This window comes from Cavia porcellus, unplaced genomic scaffold (assembly GCF_034190915.1).
Source record: "Cavia porcellus strain 051 isolate PalLab524CR breed Dunkin Hartley unplaced genomic scaffold, mCavPor4.1 scaffold_28, whole genome shotgun sequence".
NCBI lineage: Eukaryota > Metazoa > Chordata > Mammalia > Rodentia > Caviidae > Cavia > Cavia porcellus.
Window position 1 is genome coordinate 29,690,469 of NW_026947511.1, and position 25,145 is coordinate 29,715,613.

At 52.2% G+C, this 25,145-nt stretch overlaps 1 protein-coding gene and 1 non-coding gene across 12 annotated transcripts in view; both read left to right on the top strand.

Annotated features, from left to right (window-relative positions):
- The window catches only part of Cdh23 (cadherin related 23), a 374,671-nt gene that overhangs the window by 140,036 nt on the left and 209,490 nt on the right, over positions 1-25,145 (top strand). For all 11 annotated transcript variants that reach the window (XM_063238627.1, XM_063238629.1, XM_063238628.1 and 8 more), the window contains exons 7-8: positions 15,102-15,296; positions 18,374-18,502. In XM_063238627.1, the coding sequence (XP_063094697.1) occupies positions 15,102-15,296; positions 18,374-18,502 (324 nt within the window). The remainder of the gene's footprint in view (positions 1-15,101; positions 15,297-18,373; positions 18,503-25,145) is intronic.
- On the top strand, positions 3,729-3,919 carry LOC111758002 (U2 spliceosomal RNA). Its single transcript, XR_002792251.1, has one exon. It is a non-coding gene; the product is annotated as a U2 spliceosomal RNA (small nuclear RNA).

Genomic DNA, 25,145 nt, shown 5'->3' on the forward strand with positions numbered 1-25,145 from the left:
TTCTGGGGGAGGGCCAGTGTGCCCCAGAGCTGTTAGGGTGGGAGCATGCTGGACCTGGAGAAGAGGGATAGGAGAACCATTGCTCTGGAAACCCATCTCTGGGAGGTCCTCGGAGCTCCCTGCCCTGCTGGTCATCAGCTTGAACCACAAGTAAGTGCCTGGTCCAGGTGTTGTTAGGTTCAGAGAGGCCATTTGTAGGCTATGGTTGCCCTACAGCAGGGGCAGCTGAGATTCTGGGTCTCCATCTTTTCTACGGGTCAGGCTGCTGGTTACAGTCTGCCAGTTTCAGGACTTAGGGTGTCCCTGAAGCTGGAGTCAAGTTCAGCAGGCCTTGGTCTGCCAGCATAGACCAACAAATTGGACCCTGCCATAGTCCCTGCTTAGGGGAGCTCCCTGGAATGGCAAGGGCAGACATGCCATCACCCCAGCCCCATCCTCCCAAGGATAGCACAGTCAGGACCCTCCTTTTCCAAGGTAGCCTCCTCACATGGGTGGAGTTCTGTGGGATGCTCCCACCTAAGTAGGAAATTGTGAGGCTGCTCTTACCTGGCAATAATGAAGCCGATCACAAGGCCAGCAAGTGCTCCTGAGGGTCAGGCTCTGGACTATGTCAAAGGACCATTGCTTCCCCTGGAGCCCCTAGTTTAGGACCTCATGGATTAGGAAACAGGCTCACCAAGCTTTGGTACTTGCCTGGGACACACAAAAGTGAGACAGGGGAAGAAGACAAGGATCTGGGATTGTCTCCTAATCTCTGGAGTTCCTGCTATCCTTGCAGAGCAGCAATGTGACAGGCCTCTGGTTTCCTGATCCACGGTGCCCTTACCCTCCCCAGAAGGCCCTCCTCTGGCTGATGGTCCTGGTGCATGGGCTGTGCCCTGGGTCTTGGCATAGGGTAAGTGCCCATGGCCACAGCAGGGCATTTTAAACTGTTTTAACTGTGACAGTGGCTTGCATCTCAGCAGAGAGCCAGCCTCTTAAGCAAAGGAAAGGGAGAGAGAAATGACATCAGTGATTTTCACTTCAGAATGTGCTGCCCCGTGTACTCTGAAGACAGCTACGGGGCTGGCTTTACAGCGGAACATCCTCTGGTTAGATTTTAGGAAGAACTTACAGCCACACCCTATGGGGCAGGAAGAGAAGTAATGTGGAGATGACATGTTCAGATCCTGAACCAGATAGACAAGGATCTGAAGAGTACAGGGCTGTGCCTTGTCCAGGGTGACACAGGAGCCACTCTAATCCAGACCCTTTGTGTTCCCCAGACACTGTTCCTTAGAAGCAGAGAATGGTATGTGGTTGGGAGCCCTTTTCCCATTCTAGTTGGGATGAGGTAGGGGACATCAAGGAGGAAGCAGAAAAGCAGGCATCTGCAGTCTGAAACCATGGCCATCTGAGTGGCCACGGCCAAGTCCTGTGGACTCCTTGGCCTGTCAGCTTTCCCATTTGTAATATGGGCTCAGTGGCCAGTGTGGCGCTTCTCCTCCCTGGTTGGACACGAGAATTCCTCTGGGAATTCAGGAAATGCTGAGGCTTCCAATAGCCTGGCCCTGATGCTTTTTTCCCAGAAGGGTACCAGGGATCGAACCCAAGTCCCTTGCACTGAGGTACAACCCCATCTCTTTGTCAAAAATAATTTTTAGTTTGAGGAAGGAACTCACTAAGTTGTCCAGGGTAGGCTCCAACTTGCAACCCTTCTGCCTTGGCTTCCCAGAGTATTGGGATCACAGGTGTGTACCACCACACTTGTCTCTGGTTTCACCTTGTCACTTTTTACAAGCTCGTTTGGTGGGGACCCCATCATGCACCCAGGGAGCAAACCACTGTAGGGGATAAACTCTCTTTAGCTATGCCTGCGCAACCTTTGTCATCTCCTGAGGCTAATTTTCCCAAGTGTTGGGCTCATGGAGCCTCCCTGCTTCTCTCTTCCTGCCAGGACCAGGGCAGGGCAACCCTTTCTCTCCCAGACCTCATCAGCCCCTCATCTCTTCTATAGCTGGATCTGAAGCCTCTTCTGACTCTGCCAGCCCTGTAAGCCTCCAGGCACCAAGTGATGGGTTCCACTTATCACATCTCACTGCCTGAATGGCAATCACATGGGGCCACAGCAGCCCCAGGGAAGGGAGACTTCTTTAGGAGAGGTAAAAACTGCACCAGGTCTGTCCCATCCTCCAAATGTGGGTGTCCTTCCCCTCCAGAGTACACATGTGCCTGGTGACAACAGGTACAAGGGTGGGAGGAGCCCAAGGGGAAGAGGAGGAGGGACAGCAGAGATGTTACATTGCTTGCACTGTCTCCTAATAAAGAATCCATTTATTAGCAGCAGCTTCCTGAAGATGTAAGGCCCGCCCTAAGGAGATTTGCATATTCATTTTGTTTAACATGATTCATCATCTTGAGAGGGAATGAATGAATGTGGGGGCTGGGAGACAGAGCCCCTTTGGGATGGGGGTGGGGGTTGCGTGCCAACCAGCTGGCTCCCTGGGGCTTTCCCCTCTGCTGAGAGCAGAGCAGGGACTCAGCCTTCAGAGCCATCCACTGTCATTCCAGACCTCCCCACTTTGGGTGACATTTGCAAGAGCTTTTGCCGGTTTACAGACCCTCGTCTACCTACATTTGCACTCTTAACCTGTACCCCTGCTGCATGAGGTAAGACCATTATATAGAACCTAACATTTATTGAGCACCTATTAGGCACTGTGCACTTTGCGCCCAGTGACCTTCGTAGGTCTCATGATAACCCCATGGGGCTATCATATTTTATTATGTCTACCTCACTCTTAGGAATAAGCCTACTGTCCAACTTCTCTGTGGTCACATAGCACAAAAGTGGTGCATCTGGCACAGAAGCCACAGATGCCCTGGTGGCTTTGCTCCCTCCCACTACCTCTGTCTTCCTCCACATGAGTAAATGTTTTGCTGCTGAAAAGAAGAGCAAAGTGCGTTCAGCCAATGCGGTCTCCCATGGTATTGCTCCCTAAACATACGCAGGATGGATGAGGGAATGAAGGAACCTGACAGGTCCAGAGAACTGACTCCTCCACTTCCAACACTTTCCTGAAGAACCCTGACACCTGTCACTTCGGAAGCAGGAACCTCTGGATAGCCCACGCCACCTGGCAGCACCCCTTAACCATAGTTAGTAGTCCTTAGCAGTTAGCTGGGATGACAGGATCCAGTTTCCCAAGGTCACCTTGGGCCCCCCTACTCCTGGGCTGGGGCAGCTCTGCTCTCCAGGTACTGAGAACAGCAGGGGGTGCTGGTTAGGAGAGCAGCCCGATGTTATCATATGGCGGTGGGAATACTGCCTGCTTCACAGGTCCCCGTGTGGATTGTACAAAAGAATGCACATAAAGCTTTTCAAACAGGGATTGGCCTCAGTAGATATAAATCATTGTTATCCTAGACCCATGAAAGTCTCTTTTTAAAAATTTTTTTTTTCTTAGAGACACCATATATCTATCAATTGCCACTTTGCAAAATCTGCCAAACCTCAGGACCATCTCATACCTCAGTCCCTATAGCTCAGGGCTCAGGGACGATGTCTTGGACCCAGCTGACCCAGAATCAGGACAGCTCTGCCATAGGTCACGCCCTACTCCCAGGATTCTTTTCTTGGGATTTGATGCCTCTGTAGCGGGAGGTGAGGTTTCCCTGCTGGCCTTGGATTTCTGAAAGTATTTTCCCACTAACAGGTTAAGTACCCCTTATCCAAAAAGCTTGGGCCCATTGCTTCTCGGCCTTTTGGCTAAGATCAAGTATAGTGTCTGTTCTTATCAGTTTAATATCTGATATGTCCTCTATCTGAGGACAATATATTAAATGGATCTTTGGAGCTGGAAGATGGAATAAGAGCTTGCTCCATCCACTTCACACATCAACCTAGCATTACAGTACCCCCAGGAATGGTGCACCTCCCTGCCCAGGAAAACAATTTTTTAAAAAGGCCTGGGTCCAGATTTTGGAATATTTGCATAGATTTTGGGATATTCACATGGATTTAGCATTTCAGTTTTCAAATTTTTGAATTAGGGATCCTCTCCCTGTATTAGCTCATTTGATCTCTATTCCAACTCTATGCAGAAGGCAGGTTGAGGGGTTGCTGCACCCATTTCCTGGATGATAGAACTGAGGCATCAGATGTTCCCAGTAGTAACCCACAGTGACAGGGAAGGAAGTCACACGTGTGATTCCTGGAGGGCACCCAGGATGTGAGCCAGAGTTGGGGATGGCTACATCTGGGTTTTTCCCAGTCAGGCCAATGAGCATGAAGATAATTGTCTCCTACTGGATCCCACCTTCTCCTTGAAGATCAGCAGCTGGTTGGAGAGGATGCTGCTCCCCACAGCCAATCAGACTAACTGATCAGGTTGGGACACAGGTGAACTTTGCTCTGGCCAGCCAAAGACTAGACCTCCCAATTCCTGCCTATATTCTCAGCCACTTTTGCCATCCCCAGAGAAGATGAGGGAAGCCTTGCCAGGAGGGAAGGGATACACTGCTTGGCACTGGAAGCAGCCTGCCATGGGCTGCATGGCCGTCAGGTCCTTCCTATCTCCTTCTTTCTTTGCAGGTAACCTCAGCCAGCTGCCAGGCAGGTCTGCCACCTGTGTGCTGTCCCTGGTGCCTGGTACTGTGCTGCCCAGCACTCCCACCACATTTGCTGGTCAGCAACTGAGGTGGCCTAAATGGTGCCAGAAGGAGGTGACATTGAGGGAGATTTCCAGACTCTACTGTCATTAATGAGCTGGTGTGGAGTGAGAAAAGTCACCTTAGTCTCTGAATGGGAAGGAGCTGGGGGCATTTCACACTCGAATGTCATACTTGGCAACAGAACAAGCTTTGAGCAGGTGGGGGAAGACCTACATGTCCCTCTGACCAGGGTGCGCCAGCCCTCCGTGTCCAGCATACCACCGCATCCCAGGGTTCTGGAAGCCCTGTGGGGCCAACAGCCTCTCCAAAGAAGGGAGGTGATAGCTAACCTGAGGAATATCAGAGGAATGAGGCGGAAAAGAAGGAATGGCCACCCAAGAAGGGGGGGGACCCCCACTTCAGGGCTGGTGTGTAATCAGTCTGGGCAAAACAGTAGGGTGCTGGGGGACAGAGTGACAGATGAACCTGGAGGCAGGACCTCTGATCCTTCTATGGGGATGCCAGGGGTCTGGAGATGTTGCCATGCGGTAAAAGCAGAGCCAGGGTTGGTGTCTGAGAAACGAAATGAAGAATGCTGTGGAGGACGAATCCTTAGGGCAGTGGCTGTCCAGGACCTGTCACAGGGGCAGGGCAGGAAGGGAAAAGGCCACTCAGACATCCAGCCACAGGCAGACACACTGGTTTTCATTTTTACGTTTATTTTTATCAAACTAACATATGTTTGAGTTTAGAAGCCTAATAGTACAGCTTGGCTTATAATAAAACAGTAGTGCTCTGTCCGTCCGTTCCCACCCTTAGACAGCCTTGTTCAGTGACTGACACTCATCTAACCCTGTATCACACGCTTGCAAATCGTAGGGCTTTAGACTATGGGCTTTCTGCTGCAAAGGATGAGGATTTCACATGCACAACCCTCCCACCTCATCTCGCTGTACACACATGCATACCCCACTCTTTATGTTCCCCACTATTCCTCCAAGCATAGCTACATCCCCCCTTCTAGCCAAAATAGTGTTTAGCATGCACACTATAATGATTATATAAATGTTATTCATAGCTGAGCCATGCAATATACTAGAATTATAGTTCCTCTTTTGTTTTCCCTAGAATTAATAATCTCCTCTCTGTTTTTGTTAGCCTACTGTTCTTTGAAGTTGTGGCTTATTCATCTCTAAATATTCTGGGATAGCTGAATACCTCCTCTTAGTAGGTGAAAAGTATATTGTTTTTTTTTTAAAGAATGGTTGGTATTTTTCTTGGCTATGTCATCTCTGGAGGATCCTTCTTCCGCCTCAGTCAGGATCAGCTGACTTGCATGGTGTTTTGAAGGCCAAGTGACAAAAGGCTTGATGGCTCGGAGTGGGCATAGTGAAGGAAAAAGTCACTCTGTGAATTTCTTTGTCTTTCTCCTGTATTGAATCCCTGTGCCATGGGTCTCATATTTTTGCCTTTGTTAATTTATACTCTGATTTTGCTGGAGTACACCCTTCAGTGATTTCCAGGAAAAGCATTCATGGGAAAAGTTTTTTTTTTTTTTTTCACTTTTCTGAAAGCTATGTTTATTCTATACTTGTGTTTGTTGATAGTTTGTCTGGGTATAGAAGTATGGAATAGAAATTATTTTCCTCATAATATAAAGTTATTCCACCCTTTATATTTCAGTATATAATGCTGTTAAGATTTTTTTTGGTGGTGTGGGGTACTGGAGCTCAAATTCACGACCTCACACTTGCCGGGCAGGTGCTTGTGCCGCTGAATCAAATCCCCAGCCCCACTGTTAAGAGCTTTGGTGTTACCTTGACTCCCGGTCATTTGTATGTGATCTTTTGTTTTCTCTCTGAAAGTCTCTAGGATGTTTTCTTACATATTCAGTGTTTCAAAATGTCATCATGTTATGCCTTTCTGTGACTCTTGCTTATAAGCACATAATGATCTCTTCCATGTGAAAATATGGCGTTAAATGTTATTTTGTGGATCATTCCTCCCTGCTCACGGGGTGCTGTTCCTCTGATTTTTTCACTTTTCTCCTCATTTGCATCTGTGACTTTTGTTCCACTTCAGAGGAATTTCTGTGTTTTCCAAGTCGTCTGTTGAATTTTTTCTTTCTGCCGGGCCCTTCTTCCTCTTGGAGGGCTCCTGTTTCAAGGAGACCATGTCCTGTCCTCTCAGGGTGCTAAGGACCCTTGTTACCCCTCCAGTGCCTCTCACACTGGAGCCTCTTCCCAAGTGGAAGTGAGCCTTGGCTGTCATCCACAGCTAAGATTACGTTCACATTTAGCTGCCTGCTTATAACTGAATATGCTGGGGGCTGCTTGTTAACCAGTGGCTTCATTTGGGGGTGATTGGGTGAGGACCTGGTTGATCCTCTGAAGAAACTCCAGCCTGTTACTATTTGGGTTTTTCTCTTGTACTGTGTTTCTTAGACCTGCTAGGCTCTTGGTCTTCCAGGGGTTGAATGGTAAAGAGCCTGGCGGGGTGGGAGGGGTTGCCCTTACCTCTCTCTGTGCAGGAATGGTCCAGCTCCCAGCCTGCAGTCTAGAGCCCATGGGCCCGGCCCCTCTAGACAGGAACCTTCTGCCTTCCGCAAGGCTTGAGGAGGGGCTTGAGCATCCACCTCCTTTTTTATACACTTCCAGCCAGTCTTCTCACTGTCAGTCCTGCCCTGCCGACCCCACAGCAGGACCCAGCATCTCCGTGTCCTGGGCCTTCCCAGACTGCACGGGACGGTCCTCAGCCTCAGCCTCGCTGTCCCTGCAGCAGACATAACAGGCCCATCTGTTTCCAGCTTCCAGAATTTCGTTGATGTCTCTCATCTGCTATCGTCTCTTCTCCTATTCTTTTTGCCCTTGTGGATTTATACATTTTTAATTCCCTTATTGTCATTTTGGTGAAAGGTTGGGACAAAAGCAGAAATAAGTGGATGTGTTCAATCTGCTGTGTTTACTGGAAAGTCCCCATTCTTTTAAAACATTTATCCAACCCTTTATAAGGACAAGTAACAGTGCTAGGAGGGAAGAGGTGGCCCGAGTAAGTAACAGACAGAAAGGGCAGGAGGAGGAGTGGGTGGCGGTTCTCTCTATGGGTTCTGTGCCCTGTTCTCCAGTGGCGCCCATACGTGCCTTTCTGGAGAGTCCGAGACCGCTCTAGCAGATTAGACTGGCACAGTCAGGAGTCAGGCGGGCCCTGGGTGAGCATTTGGACAAGCATCTCCTAGGGGTTCTGAAAATCACCGCAGAAGACATGGGACTCAAGTGGCAGAAAGCTGAGCTGCTCCAGTGGAGATCCAGCAGCGGGGGAGGCCAGCCCAGCCAGGCTTCGAGTGACATGGACCCTCACCCTTTGGGGCTTCTGCCCACTAGACTGGCACCTCCACTGGGCAGCCTACACTGACTCTAAGAGCCAACCTGGCACCGCTTTAGAGCCCAGCTATCATCTGAAAGAGAGCAAACACTGGTTTAGAGAAGAGATGTTATGAAATCATGTCTGTCCCCTTGTCCTGGAACACATCTGTGCACATGTGGGATTGTGCACACACAAGTGTGTCCTCTCCCGGCCAGAATGGGGCCGAGAGGCCGCCCTCATGGCCCCATGGGATTTCCCTCTCCTCCTCCTTGCGTGGTTCTCTCTATGGGTTCTACGCCCCGTTCTCCAGGGGTGCCCTCACGTGCCTTCTTGACTATTTTAGACAGAAACACTGCCTACCTCTCCTGTAGATCCCTCTTCACCTCCCTCAGTCGCGGGGCTGGAATGCCACAGAACCTCAGCCTGACATCTGCCAAAGCACTGCACACCTCAGAGTCACAGAGAGGAGGCACCTGCTTGGCAGTCAGCCAGGCCCAAGCACATGTGTCCCCCCTTGCTCAGAAAGCTCTGGTTTCTGTTTTTCCTGTTACAGCAGGAGCCCATGCCCATATTCTCAGGGCAATTGTGCAATTTTAAAATTCCCCTTCCTTCCAAAATTCCTCTTGGATCAAATCTCCCATCAACCCTGGCTTCTCTAATTCAGACAATTTGAGCCCCCTCTTGGGTCCTTTGAGGTTTGGGTCAGAGAAGGGGACTGAGTATGAACTCTAGTTTCATTGTTTACAAGCTTTGTGACTTTGGACAAGTTGCCTGTCTCTCTGAGCTTCTAGTTCTCCATCTGGGAATAAGAAGCAATGAGCTGAATTGCATAAAAACTGCTGACCAGAGGCCAAGGAGGATGGGAGGAGCCACGTCCATAGGCCCACCCTGGGGAGAGCCACTAGCCTCTAAGCAGCGCATAGGAAGGCCTGTTCCTGGTTCTGACCCAGTGAGGTGCCTGCACCTTGTCAGAACTCCATCTGTCAGGAATTTATTACTAATGCATTTTATAACAGGCTCTATAATAAGATATTAAAGACTGTGGCCGCATCTAGCAAGCATTTCATAAATATTAATAACGCCTTGGGAGATAGCACCTATGGTGGAGATGCTACAGGGTTTAGCAGGGTTTGGTCAGGGGTACAGAATTAATCTAATTGGGAGGGTCCACCACGAATGTGACAGCATGTGCCCTGTCCTTTCTCTCCTGACTTCCCCTCCCTCGCTGCTGAATTTCGGTACTGCTTTCCCTTCCTTCACAACCTTTCCTCGCTGATGCCTCTTCTTCTTCTGTCGGTTTCTGATGCCCCAGCATTAGTCTCTCTCTCCTCTCATTCCCGTTGTCCTTTTGGCCCCCACATTTGCCCCATTCACCCTTCCCAGCCCCGTGTCCTCACATCCTCTGTCCTCCCTGTCTTCTCCCTCGCCATCCTGCCCCTTCCTCCTTCCTTGACCGCTGTCCCCCTCTCTGTGTTCTCTCCATCCCCTTCCTGCCTCTCTTCCTCCCGCACTCCTCTCCTGGATGTGCACAGTCCCCAACCCGTTCCAGTGAGCACCCCAAATCTCCTCTAGAGGAGCCCAGAGTGTAATGTAACTCACACTGCCCGGGAGAAGTGAGCTATTTATCATTATTATTAACGAACAAGATCCCTTGCACGGCAGAACTTTCCTAGAGTCTATTCCCCTGTCACCCCAAGGAGTAGCAAAAAGATTTATTTGTCTCCGAATTGCAGAGGGCGGCCCATTTACAGCAGGTCCATCGGGGTGATGGGAAGCTTAAGCGGAACTGGGAGAGGCAGGGGTGCAGGCTGCTGGCTGGGAGGGACAGACAGGCAGGTGTGAAGTCTGAAAGGAGGTGATGCCCACACACCCACCTCTCCAGGCTGACAGAGTCCATGAGCAGGCTGTGCCCTGCCACCCTGCCACCTCCCCACACTGATCCCCACTGATCATCACCAGTCACCCCCATGGATTTGCATGTTAAAAGGAGTACCTGGGGTCACTTAACAAGAAGAGGAAGCCACTTTCACCCAGATTGTTTTAGACTCCCCATGCACTGTGTCCTTATTAGCAGAAATGGTGTCCTGGAGCTTTGCTTCCTGTGACCCAGCTAGGGTGTTAAAGGGGCAGAACCCAACAGAGGGGTTGGAGAGCCTGCACTAGAGCTGCGGGAGTGAGGACACTTGCCCAAGGCTCTGCCATGTTCTGGGGGTGACATGTGGGAGCAAGGAGCTGAGACTCTTGGAAAGAATCATGTACCAGAGATGCTCACAGGAAGGCCAGCATACCTGTACTGTCACACAGTACACCAAGGGTAGGAAAGGAAGTCCAAGAGCAGGGCCTCCCTCCATCTCCTCTCCCTTTCTGCACTATTCCCGTGGCTGGCTGCCTGCTCACAGCTTCCTCTCTCAAACTGTCATGGTGCCCACTCTCACCCTAATTGGATATCAAAGATCTTTCAGATTTCCATAGCAAATTTTGATTCAATTTGCAAAGCCCCATCTGATTGGCCTGTGTGAGTCAGGTGATTACCCTTGGGCCAATCAGATGTATCCTGGGTCTGAAGTTGCTTCGTAGGAACATCCCCTTAGCAGAGCTTCCTGTATAAAGAGCAACTTTATTTAGAAGGAAGGGTGAGCCGGTGGAAGGTCCTATCAGGAGTCAAGGCACCTGATTTCCAGTCACAGCTATGCCTGGAACCACCTGTGTGACCTGGAGCAGGGCATATACATACCGTGGGCTCACTTTTTCTCATCTGTAAAATGGGCAAGTTGTACTACCTTATCCCCAAAGTTCCTTCCAGCTCCTGCGTACCAGTCATCCCAGTTTGGCATACGATCAGAATTTGACCTTGTTTAGGGCTCTTCTGCCCTCTTAGACCCACCCTGCCCTTCTCACCCAGGCTTTCAGACTCAGTGAGGGTCTTCTGAGGCTCTCCCACCTCCTTTACCTGCCTGCATCAGCCAGAAATCAAAGATGTTCTTTATGAATTTTTGTTTGTTTTGTTTTGTTGTATTTCATTTTGTTTGCTTCAGGGTCTTTCTATGTGGCCCAGGTTGGCCTTGAATTGGTGGTCTTCCTGCCTTCACCCTCCAAGTGCTGGGATTACAGGTGTGCACCACTATGCCCAGCTTCTTTTTGAACTATAAGAGGTTCAATTGTTCAAATTTATGGTGGAGAGATTCCCTGACTATTTACACTCTTTCTAATATCATTCACTTAAATAGCACTCACATCACCCTTCCCGTTATTCATTTCTGGAATAAGTATCATGACTGTTTATTTGCTTAATCTTGCCATGTACCTGGCCCAGCAAGAAGCATTACTTTTTTTCATGCCTTATCTTGCATGATTCCTCCTCACAATCACCCTAGGAGGTAGTGCTAATAATAGCTCCATTTTGCAGATGAGGAAACTGAGACCAAAAGAAGTTTTACAGCATATGTAGGTCTCCCAGTGGAATGATCTAGATTCAAAGTTAGGGTGTCCAACTCAGAGTTCATGCTCTGGGCACCAACATGCACTGCCCACAGGGTACCTGAAAACCCAGCTGCTCCTGGCCCAGTAGAAACTCTGCTCATGTGGAGGCTGCACACCTGTGTGCACATCTGTGCATTGCTATGAAGAGCAGCTGATGCTCGAAGAAGCCCCTGATGTGTGTGCTGACAGGTTGCCCCTACTTTGTGATCACTCCAGTGGAGCATGGCGCCACCAGGACCCAAACTACAGGAAGTCAACATTCTTTTCTCTCTGATAGTTTGATAGTTTGCCCCTCTAAAGTGTATGCATGGCTCTTTGCCAGGGCTGTTTAAAACCTCTCCTAAGTTATGCAGAAATTGAATATGTTTTCACTGCAGGGCATGAAGTGTAATCCAGGAAGGTCAGGAAGGGGAATTCTCCCGCCACTGGCTGCTGGGTCTTGCTCTTAAATCCTCTGATTTGATGCTCAATGAGCCTTCTCCCTGGACCACAAGGTACAGATGAGTGAAATGTCCTCGTCTCCCTGAGGCAGGGGCTGGAGAACTGACATCTTACAGGTGCCATCCCTCTCCTCTGTGTGCCACCTCTGTGGGGTTCATCTGCCATGAGAGGCTCTGACATCCTTCTGCATCTGTCTCTTCTTGTTATGGGGACCATGGCCTGGGCATTTTGTTCTGGATTGGGAGGGGCTGGCCTGGCATTCATGTGGACTGGCGGGGATGGGCAGAGAGAGCTGTGATCCCAGAAGGATCTTCTGTAAGTCAGTGCCACCATGGCAGGCAGCAGGTCAAGGGCCTGAGGAACTTGGTCTCCAGGGCTGTGTATTATATTTGCAGATGTCTGTGCCTTTTAGGCTCCTGGCAGGGAAATTTTATCTTAAATGATTCCAATAAAGACATGACTGTGAGAAGCCAGCACAGAAAAAGGAAGCATGTTAGTCAGCTCTCCATGGCTGTGACAAAAGGCCTGAGAAAATCAACTTACAAGGAACTAAGGTTTGTTTTGCCTCGTGGACAGGTGGCTCTGTTTCTTTGGGCCTGTGGCAGCATAGTACATCATGGTGGGAGCCATGGCATAGCAAAACTACTTACCTCATGGCAGCCAGAAAGCAGAAATAGAGAGAGGAAGTGAGCAGGCTCCCAATATCCCCTGCAAGGGAAAGCCCTGACCACCTCACTTCCTGCCCTGCCTTCTAAAGATTCTCAATAGCTCCACTGGCTGGTGACCGGACCCTAACACATGGCTGGGGGACATTTAAAATCCAAACCATGGCAAGTAGGCAGGGTTGGAGGAAAATATAGCATATTGAGTGAGGTATGCATGGGTTAGTAAGAAAAGGAAGCCCTCACTACCCTTGAGTCTAATGGGAAGAGGAGGAAACGGTGTTACTAGAGTCCCCTGAAAGCTGAGGCCAGGGATGGGGGACTGCTGGTGGAGAGACAGACAGAGTGGGGAAGCCACACCCTAGACTTTCTCCTCTTGCCCTGTTTCCTCCCCATGCCATCCATGAAACACTGGCATTTGGGGAAAACACGACAGCAGATCCAGAGAACAGAAAAATTAAGAAAGCAACCCAAAGACACATGGCATGGGTGTCGAGGCCTGAAGCCACTCTGCCCTTTGCCAGCTTGCTCTCTTCTGGAGGGAAAGAGCATCTTTTCCAAGCAGCCAAGCGGGGCAGGGCAGACCTCGCAAAGGAAAAGCAACATTCAGGGAGCCAGAGGTACTGGGGAGCCTGCTGAGTTCAGGAGGCACAGTATAAGTGCGTGCGACCTGTGTTCTGTGCAGAGGGACTGAGGAGCCATAGTGAGCAGGACAGGCTCATGCTCCACGCTCCCGATACACAGGATGACGGAAAGACAGGCAGGCTGCACGCCTGGCCATTCAGCCTGGCACCTGCCTGCTGAGCAACTCAGCAGACTCAGGAAGGAACTGTGGCAGCTCCATGGCTGTGTGCTCTGGAAGCCCTTTCCAGCCGAGGCTGATGCCCAAAGGCGGAAACCACTCAGGGAGTGGCATGGTACCATGGCAGCACGGAGAGCAGGCAGAGACGTGGATGCCTCCTTGAGCAGAGCCCTGTAGAGACTTCCATGCCCACAGTGTGACTCAGAGTCACATGGAAGAGTAGGGAAAGCACGGGTGCAGGTTTTAGAGAGGCCTTCGTGAGCTGAAGAGCATGCACTTAGAATTAGCAGCGCTTGGATTCTACCTCTGCCTGGCTTTGGGACTTTGGTCAAGTTACTTAACCTATGCCAACTTTCCCTTCCTTCTTTTTTTTTTTGTAACTGAGATTGAACCCAGGGCCTTCGCACTGAGCTGTATCCTCCGTCCCTTTTTAATTATGAGACAGTCCTGCTAAGTTGCCCAGTTGCTGGATTTGAACTAGGACCCTCCTGCCTCAGCCGCCCATCGTACTGGGGCGTGTGTCATCTTGTCTGGCTCAACTTCCTTTTCTGAGGAAGGGTGATAGCTGCCACCCAGAAAGCTGCTTGTTACGGAGCTGACAGGTGCAGCCCGTACATAGCACAGGGCGTGGCACAGAGCATCCGCTGATGGCTGTCACTTTTGTCTCTGTGAGGAGCCTTATGAGGTTGGCTTTCCTTGGATGTGTCTGGAGCGCCCTGAATTATGGGTAAATGTGCTCTGCCAACATTTAGCAGGCATGGCATCCACAGCCGGCCGTGTGGTGGGTGCGGTGGAGTTGTGAAGGGAAGGTTGAGCAGGAAATGTGAACCGGCCCTCAGTATACGGTGAGCTAAAAGCTGTCAGAGATCCGCGTGTGTACCTGAAGGGTGTTTGCTGAGCACCCGGCACGTGCCAGGCAAGGTGGCAGTGTGACTTCCATGGAGTGGTATGCTGTGAGGGAAAGCGGGCACTGGCCTGGTGGGAGCTCGGGTGGTAAGATGAACTGGGTGCCTGGGTCCCGCATGTGGGTGTGGCAGTGATAGGGACCTGGGGGCACTGACCTGTCCAAGGGTTCTGGAAACCTTCCTGAGGATGTGGCCTTTAACTGGAGACTCCAAGTCTGAAGGAACAGGGGCCTATGCCCACTACAGAGGAGGGGCAGCCATGAGAGGCTCTTGGGAGGTGGGGACATGTGAGTTTCAGATGGATTCCCTAGGATGGCCGATGCAAAGGCCCAGGAATGGCACATGGGTGCCCCTCCCCTGGCAAAGACAGCACACGTGGTGCGCAAAGGAGCCTCCTGCCAGGCACCTGGAGCACACACCTCCCGGCCCTGCCCTTGAAATCTCCCTGACACAAAATTCCCAGTTGGGGTCCCGTGCATCCCAGGCCTGCGGCTTGGGCAGCCAAGGGGCACTCAATAGAGGAAGCGAAATGACCACGAAATGGGTTTGGGGACTGAAAGGCCCCTCATCCAGGTCTCCGAGATGAGCAGATCATCTGTGGAACCAGTGCTCTTACAGCCACCAGGAGGCCATCAAAGGAAGGAGAAAAGATGGATACTGCATTTTAAACTGCTCTGAACCGTCTTGGAATGAAAATGACGGGGCCTGGGGTCTGGTTGGCTGGAGGGACGCCGTTACTGGGCTTTGGGGATCGTCGCTGTGCAGGCAGCTGCTCCGGGCTCCTGCTCACCCTTGATTTGCTTTGCTTTCACCCAGAACACTCCAGTGGGGACGCCCATCTTCATCGTGAACGCCACAGATCCTGATCTAGGCGCGGGCGGCAGCGTCCTCTACTCCTTCCAGCCCCCCTCCCAATTCTTCGCCATCGACAGTGCCCGTGGCATTGTCACTGTGATCCGGGAGCTGGACTACGAGACCACGCAGGCCTACCAGCTCACCGTCAATGCCACGGTGAGTCACATGCGGGGCCCCGGACCCCATGTCTGCCTCTTCCAGCCCAGTTGCACAGAATGAGGGGAGTCACAGTGACAGCTGTTGTCAGAGTCCATGTGGTGTTTCTGGCACTGTGCTGTGTTCATGTGGACTGTCACCATTAAACCTCAGCCAGCCCCACAACATGATGACCATTCTCCAGAGGAGAACACTAAGGCATGGGGGTGCATCAGACTCACCCGTGGTTACCTGGTCCAGAGCAACACTGTCACCTCCTTAGAATATGCAGAGGGAATAGTGTCCTCTTTCTCCTGAGACACAAAGCAGAGGCATGAGCCAAGCTGTGTCCTGCTGCAGGAGTCTGAGGGGTCCCAGCATCCTGGCCACAGCTCTGTGTAATGATGATGATTCTAGAGGGGCCATCCATCTGTGTGTAGCATCCTGATAGCCTCTGAAATTGTGGGAAGAGTTGGTCCAGGGCAGGAGAGATGACATCGAGGCCCACATTGCTGATGGGGGGAGAGGAGAGTAAGAACCCCACCCAGGTCTGCTGACTCCCAGTCCTGTGCCAGGAGCCCAGTCTACAGAACACACAGCTGGGCCTGGGTTGCCAGCTTCTGTCGAGACCCTGAGAGATGGGCAAGCCACTTCCCTTTTCCCTGCTCTTGCTACTGCCTTGGGACACCGCTGGCACTATCAGCTGGTAGCAGGTCAAGAGGCTGGGCTGTCCTCTTCTGGACTTCCGTTTGCAAGACTCACGCCAAGAGCAAACAGGAATCCCCTTCAACCCCAGGACCCACCATCCTGGCCCCCAGCATTCACCCTAGCTCTGTGGAGCTACAGTGGAGGCTGCCAGTGATGTGGGACCTTGTGGCAGCTCACAGATCCCTAACCCTAAGCACTGGATCTGGACTGGCCAAGGGTCTGATTTTGAAAGATGGGGTTCCCCAGGCACAGCCAGAACACCAGAAGCCCCAGAACCAAGAAATGAAAACTGCTCCCCTGACCCTGTCCCACTGGCCCCTGGGGAGATCCCTGCAGAGGACACTCCCATCCTTCCCCTCCCACAAGACCTGTGTGCTGCTGTTTGTGAAGTTGACCTCTGGGTTCAAGTTGCTTTCTGTTCACCCCCATGTAGCCTTCTACAGACTCCACACTGCAAAGTGTGGGGTTCCATGTACCCACACCTGGCCTCAGAACACACACCTGCTTGCCCTCTTTCTCCGTGAACCAGTTGCTTAGGAATAATTTCCATCCACTATACAAATGACTTTGGGACTCAGGAATAGACCAGAGCCAGGCACAGGCAGGCTTGTGGGTGGCCGGGCCACGGAGAGGCCTGTGCTCAAGCTGGTGTGATGAATACAGTTAAATTACTGTTAATCTCCTGGCAATCAGGCCTTGAAGCAGCAAGCAGGAGGGGCCCTAGAGCCCAGTGGTAGATGGCCTTGCACTTGCTCCTCCAGAAGCTGACACCAGCAGTCCTTCTGTGCTGCTGCTGTGCCCTTGGCTGCTGGGTCACGGCTGGAGCCTGGCATTATGACTGCTCACATGGGGTCCAAGGAGGGCTGGACCAGTCCTCGATGGCAGGAACAGGACTGCAGCCACAATTGTGGGATGAGGACAGCAGGCACTAGGCTGCACAACAGCCAGCTGCCCATGGCTGGCAGTGGCAAGTCAGACCTACTGGCACCTCGTGCCCATGAGGTCAGGGGCTTGGATTCCCCGCTGTGGCCTGTGGACCCGGCTGAGCCCTCCTGCTTCCGTTCTCTCCGCTCCCTCACTCCTATCCCTGAAGCCCCCTTCCTGTGCCCCCCTGAGGACTCTCACCTCCCAGGCGACAAGGGCCCAACCCAGGCTTCTTGTCACACCTTGTGTTGCTCCAGAGGTCCCAGGAATCTAACCTAGGTACAGTCACTCTCACATCCCGAGATGTAGATCACAGAGAGAAAGAGAGAAATGAGGGGACTCGGGGGCAAAGAACTTCTTGGATGAGAACAGACAAGCAGAGCCTGAGCTGGAGTTAGGGTCCCAACTCAAGACTGCTAAAGGTCAATTTTTTTGCCAGAGTTTGAGTGCTGGCTACGCCTTCACCACCTGTATGACTAGACAGGTCACTTCCCCTTTTTTGATCTCTGTCACTCCTCTGGACAGTGAGCCCTTAGTATCTACCCATGCATGTACAGTGCCTGACCGGAGGGAATTTGTGTGCAGCACTGTGGTTGCTGTCACTGTGGGCTTTTGAGACGAAGTAGCAGTGGGCCACTTCACCAGAGTCAGCTGTGTGTTTAGGGAACTAGAACATAGATTTAAGGTCTCCTTTCTTGGTGAGCTTTTATAGGACTGCATTTCCAACTAACTCTGATGGTTGACATGTTGCCTGTCTGGCCACAGCCACAGTGGGTGGCCTGCATGACCTCCCAGGAGTCCTTCCTAGAGGTCCCCAGATGTCCTAGGCCCTGGAGCTCCCCCTGCTGTTCAACCAGAGAAGTCATTTGCCCCATGAGTTCAGAACCTAAATCAGGCACGCGGGTCCCAGGTATTCCTCTGTAGCCAAAGGCTTTCTTCTGAGGAGTTCCAATCCTGGCCAGTCTCCTGCTATCTTGGAAGGGGAGGAGGAGGTAGGTACAAAAGGGGCTGTGTCCTGGAACTGAACACAGCAGAGGAGCTGAGGACAGGGCCGTCTCTACCCCAAGCCATTGATCTCACACACTGGACACCCGGGAAGCCAATCCTGGGCCAAGCTGGGGCCAAGATATCTGCCTCTACCTGAACTATTTTTGGGAGAGGAGAAGCCACTATTCTCCGGAATTTGGGGACTCTGATTGTTTTCCTACCCAGCTCAAAGGTCACTGAAAGCTCTTGGTATTCCTGAGCCTCCTCATAGTAAGTGCTTCCCTGCAGGATACGTGTGTGTGTGTGTGTGTGTGTGTGTGTGTGTGTGTGTGTGTGTGTGTGTGTGTTGTTGTTGTATGTAGATCTGTGCACATGTGTATCACTTACTGCGGGTCTGTGCATATGCACGTGTGCACTCATGTGTGAGCATGCCCTCAGCATTGCTCAACTTAAAGCCATGTATCTCTTTGTCCTCTAAGGATCAAGATAAGACCAGGCCTCTGTCCACCCTGGCCAACTTGGCTATCATCATCACAGACATCCAGGACATGGACCCCATTTTCATCAACCTGCCTTATAGCACCAACATCTACGAACATTCTCCTCCGGTAAGAACCTCCCTGATGTCCTGTGGTGGGGTGGACTGCTCCCGGGGTTACCTGACTCCCAGTCCCTATGTTGGCAATAATGCATATCCTGGATGTGGAAACCTCAGGCCCCTCCCACAAGGCACCGCATCTCCCCTTGTCACCATCCCTGGAGAGCTCCAAGAGGCAAAGAACATGTCTTAGTTACTTTTCTCTCATTGCTAAGACAAATTACCCAAACTCTTTTAACTCAAAGTTTAAAACAGGAAGATTTATTTAGCTCACGGTTTGTAGAGGTTTCAGTCCATAATAGCTGACTCCAAGGCAGGGTGGCTTGATGGAGAGGGGCATCACAGAGGAGAAACAGTCCATGGCAGGCAGACGGTAGTGAAGCAAGCAACTAAGGGGCTATCACAGCTTTCTGCACCTTTTATATTCTAGCTAGGCTACCTGGTTTTGCGGTGAAGGTGCCAAACCAATCAGTGGACTAGTTCAATTATCACATACCTTTAATCCTGCATCACACAGTCTACATCCAGCCATGACTGCATGAGGCTTTGGAGGGACATCTAGACACAGTCATAACAGAACCCAAATGAACTGGGGAACTAAGGGTGGGGGAGGGATTCAGAAAGGTTTCTGTGGAGTGATGGGGACCCACACAGAACATACAGCTGGTGCTAAAGAACTGATTTGAACCCAGATCAGTTAACCAACTGTTCGGCTCGGCCATGGTCCCACAGGCCGGTGTGCCTCTCTGGACATCAGCACCACCCCCACGATAGCAGCAGCTGGCAGCAGTTTGCCCTCTGCTCCAAGAGCCCTCTCAGCCTGGGCTCTTCCCAGAGCTTACACTGCCAGCTGCCTCCCTAATGGCTCCGTTCTTGAGTTTCTCAAGTTCTCAGGTTTGCAAGAGACTCCTGATTTTGTGCCATGTTACAAACCATCAGGCACCAGCCAGCCACTGCTGGCTCTGCAGTGGCCATGCTGGGATGGCTCCACAAAGCTGCAGCCAGCTGGGCAAGGGTGAGCATCCCTCGTCTGGCAGCTTCTGCCTCCTTTGTGCAAACCTGATGGAAAGACTTTGTGCAAAGCCTGCTACAGGCTGATGAGTGAGAAGCTGGCTCCTGTAGGCAGATACCACCCCTGGACATGTGCTTGGTGGGCAGCCTTTGCAATGCTGGTTGCTTGGGGAGAAGGACTCAGCACCTTGAGAGTAAAGCAGGACACCCACTGGAGGCTGGGGTGCTCAGGGCTCATCTGTATGTCTGCACAGGCTCAGCTTCAAGGATAAGGGGAGGCTGGCTTCCCATGACTGGGAGCAAACCATGTTCTTAGATCAGTGTGGGCCAGGAAGCCAACCCCCGGCTTGGGCCCTGTGACTGTCACAACCACTGGATTGGATTCAGGCTCCAGAAGCTGGCATTTGACCCCTTTCTTCCCTGGGCCAGTTGTGGCATGGTGGTGTGGCCTCTGACAAGGCAGATGCTTTCCAACTTCTCCTGCAGGTGCTGAAAGCTGCTTGGGGAGCAAAGGGCACATCTCAGGGGCCCCACTCTCGGCTTTCTCTTTTTTGGTGTTCTGTGCACAAGGGGAGCCCCAGCTTTTGAGACAGAAGGCCGTCCCTGTCTGCCCATCTCATCTTCCGGAACCTCCCGGGAGGCCTCTTTCTTTGCTGGCCACCCCAGCTTTGCCAGGCCCCAGTCAGACCTGCCTGCTGTTCTCAGATGGGGAGAGCCCACTCTCTGCCCCCTGCCTTCTCCTCTGAGTACTCTGGGTGAGCCTCTAACCCAGCATGGCTGCCCTGCCCGACGAGGGAAACAGTTCAGCCGGCATGGCTGGGCCTGCCCTGGGTGGATGCGGTGGGATTCAGGAAAGACCTATGCAACGGCTGAAAGAGGAAGCAAGCATACGTCCTGCCATGGCCCTCTTGTCACCCCTCGCATCTGCTCTCGTCACCAATTTCAGGTCCACCTATCCACCAGTTCCCAGCTCACTCATCACCTTTTTGGGGGATTATTTTCTTGGCTTCTTTCTCAGTAGTGACAGCAATAGCCACTGGTAGAACTGACTGTGGTCTAACTATACTGGCTGATTTACGACTGGCTTAATGCTCTCACTTGTGATGGTCCCCTGGGTACACAGGTTACTGTCAAGCTGGGGTTGTCCAGGTACCTTGGGATCTGGGACACTGTGTCAAGTTTTCTTTGCATCCCCCAGAGTATTGTACCAGGGTGGGGTGGAGAGATGCCCAGAGCCAACTTGCTTTGTGGCCAGGGGATGATGGTGGCCTGGCCACCGGAAGTACTCAGAAACCCTGCAGTGCCACTTCCTTCCCCCGGCCCACCTGACCCTGAGCCACTCCACATGGGAAAAGCAGAGCTGACAATATGTGCAAGACCCCCTTCCTTTGGGGATTCCAGGGTTGGGGGTAGTGTGTGTAAACCACCCAGCCAGCGCAGGCAGTTGGCAGACATCAGACCGAGCAGTCAGTGACGTGGTTGGGTGGTCACTGGTCAGTTACGGTGCTCAGGTCAGTTTGGCTTCCTGGTCGCAGCTTCCTGTCAGGGTAAGATGGGAAGAACACCTGTCTGTCCAGCTGGGCTTCCTCTGAGACCCTTCGGTTCCTGCCTCCTCCTGTGTCCCTCCATCCTGGCAGGGCAATATCATCTAAATTATTACAGCGTTCCCTCTCTGCCCTGTCGGTCTCCGAGTCTGTGCTGCAGAAAGTACACTACTCCACTCTTTACTTACTTGCCTGTCGTTGAGCAGCCCTGCCAGTGTGCAGGGCACTGGGCAGGCTGCCCCATTTCCAGATGTGTCCACAGGCTTCTGCGAGGCCACCCCCAGCTCAGCAAGCTGGACTTTACCACCTTCAGCCCTGCCGTCCTTCCTCTGTTTCTTAGCATCTGATACGATTGTCTTCTCTAAGCACCAGGGACCTTAGTATCCTTTTGCTTGGCTAGAGTTGTCCCTTTTTCCCTGCCAGGCCAAGGCCTGGGGTGCTGGGGTGCTGGGGTCCTTCCCCATGAGTCATGACTGGGTAGGGAGAGGCAGACAAGGCAGTAAGTGGTGGTTTCAGCCTCTCTGGGGCTCTGGCGAGGCTCCCCCAGCACACACAGGCTCGCAAGGTCCCTGCTCACCTCTGCCTCTCCTCTCCGCACTAGGAAGGAGCTAGTTCCCGTCTGCACAGCTTTTCTCCTCCAGCCCGGTTCCACCACCCTCTAGGTTGGATTGCCGCACTTTCTAGTTGGTTTCCGTGCCTCCATCGGGGCTTTCCTGTCCCTAAACAGCGTGGAGCTCTGATTTGATGCAGTCTTTCCCAGCAGGGCCAAGGCTGAGACATATCCGGCCGGTTAAGCCTCCTGAGCAGAGAGCCAGGTGTCCCCCACTCCTGGCTTGGCCCCCACTGCTGCTGGGGCCTCCAACCAGACCCTTCCTCACTCTGCCTTGCTCCCCCTCTTTATCTGCGGCTCCCAGCATGTATGTCTCCCTCTATCAGTGTATCAGGCTGGCATGCCTCATCTAAAGTGTATATATTACCTAATAAAATCCTTCTTATTTGGGATTATTGCATCAAATTTTAATTTCCTCACTCGAGCAGCAGCATGTCGGCCTGCCCGTCAGTGAAGGGCCGATAGAAGGTGAAAAGAGCGAATAAACTGCACAAATTACTGCCAGCCGATGCCTATCAGCCCTTTGACTGGAATTGACTGGAATTAAGGACTGAGAAATAGGATTTTCTGCCTCAGAATCTGCTGTGGCAGCTCCAGTAGCCGAGGTTCCAGCAGCAGCTCAGCCTCCAGCTCCTCCCACCGAGGGCGCCTCCCACTCCCAAAGCCTGTCACCTTTCAAGTCCTTAATCCTTCCAAGGAAATGGGGGGGGGGGGGCTTCCGGATGAGCTGGCAGGAAAGGAGGTGGACCTCAGCCCCGGAAACCAGGCATAGCTCAGGCTGGCCCCTGCGGTAGCCACTGTCCTGGTGAGGGATTCTTTAGCTTTGCTTTTTTGTTGTGTATGTTTGTGGGGTGGATTTTGTTTTGGTTTGATTTGGTTTAGTTTGGTTTTTCTGAGACAGGATCTTGGTATGTATTGAACTCATCGTGTAGCCCATGTTGGCCTCAAATTCACAGCAATCTTCCTGCCTCAGCCTTCTCTGAGTTCTGGGATCACAGACATGTGCCGCCACACCTGGCTGAAGGCTTCTTTGGAAGGGGACAGTCACAAAAGGGACAGGCATGATCCCCTCTAGAGAAGTGCCAGTTTCTGCCAGCACTTCCCACTCCTATCTGGGCATAGTGACTAAAGTCTAAAGTCATGGACCCTCTTACCTCTGCCAGAGAGCAATGGGGCCACCAGGCCGACCCCAGCAAGGCCTTTTCTTCCCCAGTTGCCTCACCCTCCCTGTGAACCTTGTGACTGGAACCCTTGCACCTCAGTTTCTTGTGTACCCTACAGCAAGAGCAAGAGAAGAACCTCTGTCTACCCCTACACTTCCAGTCTGTGAGTGTTAGGTGCTTGGCTACAGCTGCTGTGTCCCTGCCAGCTTCCAGCTGCCACCCTAAGGCAGCTCAAGGGTGGAGACAGTTCATGGGACACTGGGGGCTCTGAAATGCCAGGACTCCTTGGAAATGTCCTGTGTGTGTGACCTGGGTTTGATGAGAGGCATACAGTGATTCCAGCTCCGTCTATAGGAACGAGCCCTCTTATCACATTTGCTGTGTGTGACCCTTAGATACATGCCAGCTGCTTAGGAGCAGGGACCATTACACCATTGTCTCGACAGGAAATGGGGCAGCTCAGAGGTTTCAGACACAAGCAGTCCATCTGGCACAGCTGGGCCGTTAGCTGCCTTCGAAGCAGTGGGGACCATGAGCCTGCACACCTGTCCTCTCCTGTTCCTCAGGAGGCCTCCTGCTCTGGGCCCCCCAACTGGACCTGGGCCTGCCCACCGGCTCTCCCAGCCACAGCCCAGCAGCAGCGCCCCAGAAAGCTGCCCTGTCCCAGGCAGGGTGCCTCCTAGCAGGCCAGCAAGGCTGCCCTGCCTCATTCCTGCCTCTTTGGAAATAAGTTGCAGTATATTGAAAATGTAATCACCGAAACTCTGAAACAAGAGCCCTGGACTCCCCAGAGCCCCCGTGCCTCCCTGTTAATTCCTTCTCATAACATTTCTAGTCTTTCTGTCTGCACTTGTATTAAAAGATCAGGATTTTATTAAAAGTGGATTTATTTGCCCAAAAAGAGATGAAACCCAAACCTTGTCAGGAGCCTAACAGAGCTTGTGCATGACTCCGGCTAGGGTAGGAGCGGCCTGGGTTTCTTGTCTGCACAGCCAGCCCCGCCCACCCAGGGGGACCTTGGCTGCCCAGAGGGCAGGGCGCACAGGGTTCTAGGATCCAGGGTGCTTTGACACCAGGTCCCCTGTGTACACAGAACTGGGCCAGGGGCCACTAGCAGGCGACATGGAAGGAAGTTCCATCTTCAAGAGCCAGTCTGGGAGAGCTGAGGTGATCCTGAGCTCTGACTTCACCCCAGCATCCCACAGCTCCGGGAGGGCTGGGTGTGCAGCGTATCCCAGACTCAGGGCATCATGCTCACCGAGGGCTCAGGCTCATTCCTTGCACAGAGCAACGACCCTCCTAAGTGATGTCATCACTATTGCAGCAACCAATCCAGAGGCAGCGTTCCCTGACAGCGAGAGCCTTTAACCCAGGGCACCTGAATGTGAATCCTGGCTTCACCCTTTGCTCCTCACCACAGGAGCAAGTGTGCCTCAGCATCCCCACCTGCACAGTAAAACATGTGGTGTGGCTGTTATGAGGGTGAAGAGAGCAAATCCACAGAAAGCACATGCCAAGCACCATGAGAGTACCTGAGAGAGGATGGTGCCAGTGCTGCTGGCCTTCATCATTTCTGTATCTGCCCCAAGGCACGCCTGTTCCAGGGCCCCTTTCTAAGGCTTCATCATGGAGTTTTGCTGGACATGGCAGGTACACCTGTAATCACAGCATTCTGGGAGGCTGAGGCAGAAGAGCAACTTAGTAACTTAGTGAGCCCTATCTCAAAATAAAAGATGTAAAAAGAGTTGGAGATGTACTCAGTGCAAAGGCCCTGGGGTTCTGTCTTCAGTACCCAGTACCACAACAAAAACAAATAAAAACCAGACTGCTTCCACCAAGGCATCTAGTTAGAACTTTGGTCCCCCAGAGTTCTGGCAAGGGGCTGGAGGAAGGACTGGACCTGCTGTGCACAGCCTGGCTCTGGATTGTTCCCCTCTCTCTATGGAGACTCCTCACCCTCCTGGAGCATTCTCACCCTCCCTCATAAAGCCTCGGGGTGGACAGGAGAGGCAGGAGTGACCACTGTGAAGGGCAGCATGCTGGAGAGGTGAGGGAATCCTGCTGTCCCAGAGCAGGACCAGAAGCAGTCAGAAGGGTGCTGCCTGCCCCCATGGCACAAAACCCACATGTCAGAGCTGGACATGGTGGCACACACAAGGAGTCCCGGCACTAGGGAGGCTGAGGCAGGAGGATCACCATGAGTGAGAGGCCACCCTGGGCTAGATAGTAAGTTCAAAGCATAGTGAGACTTTGTCTCAACAAAACCAAAGAAACATCCATCAGAGGCCCTTTGAATGGGTCCTGACCTAAGGGTCAGGACTTCTT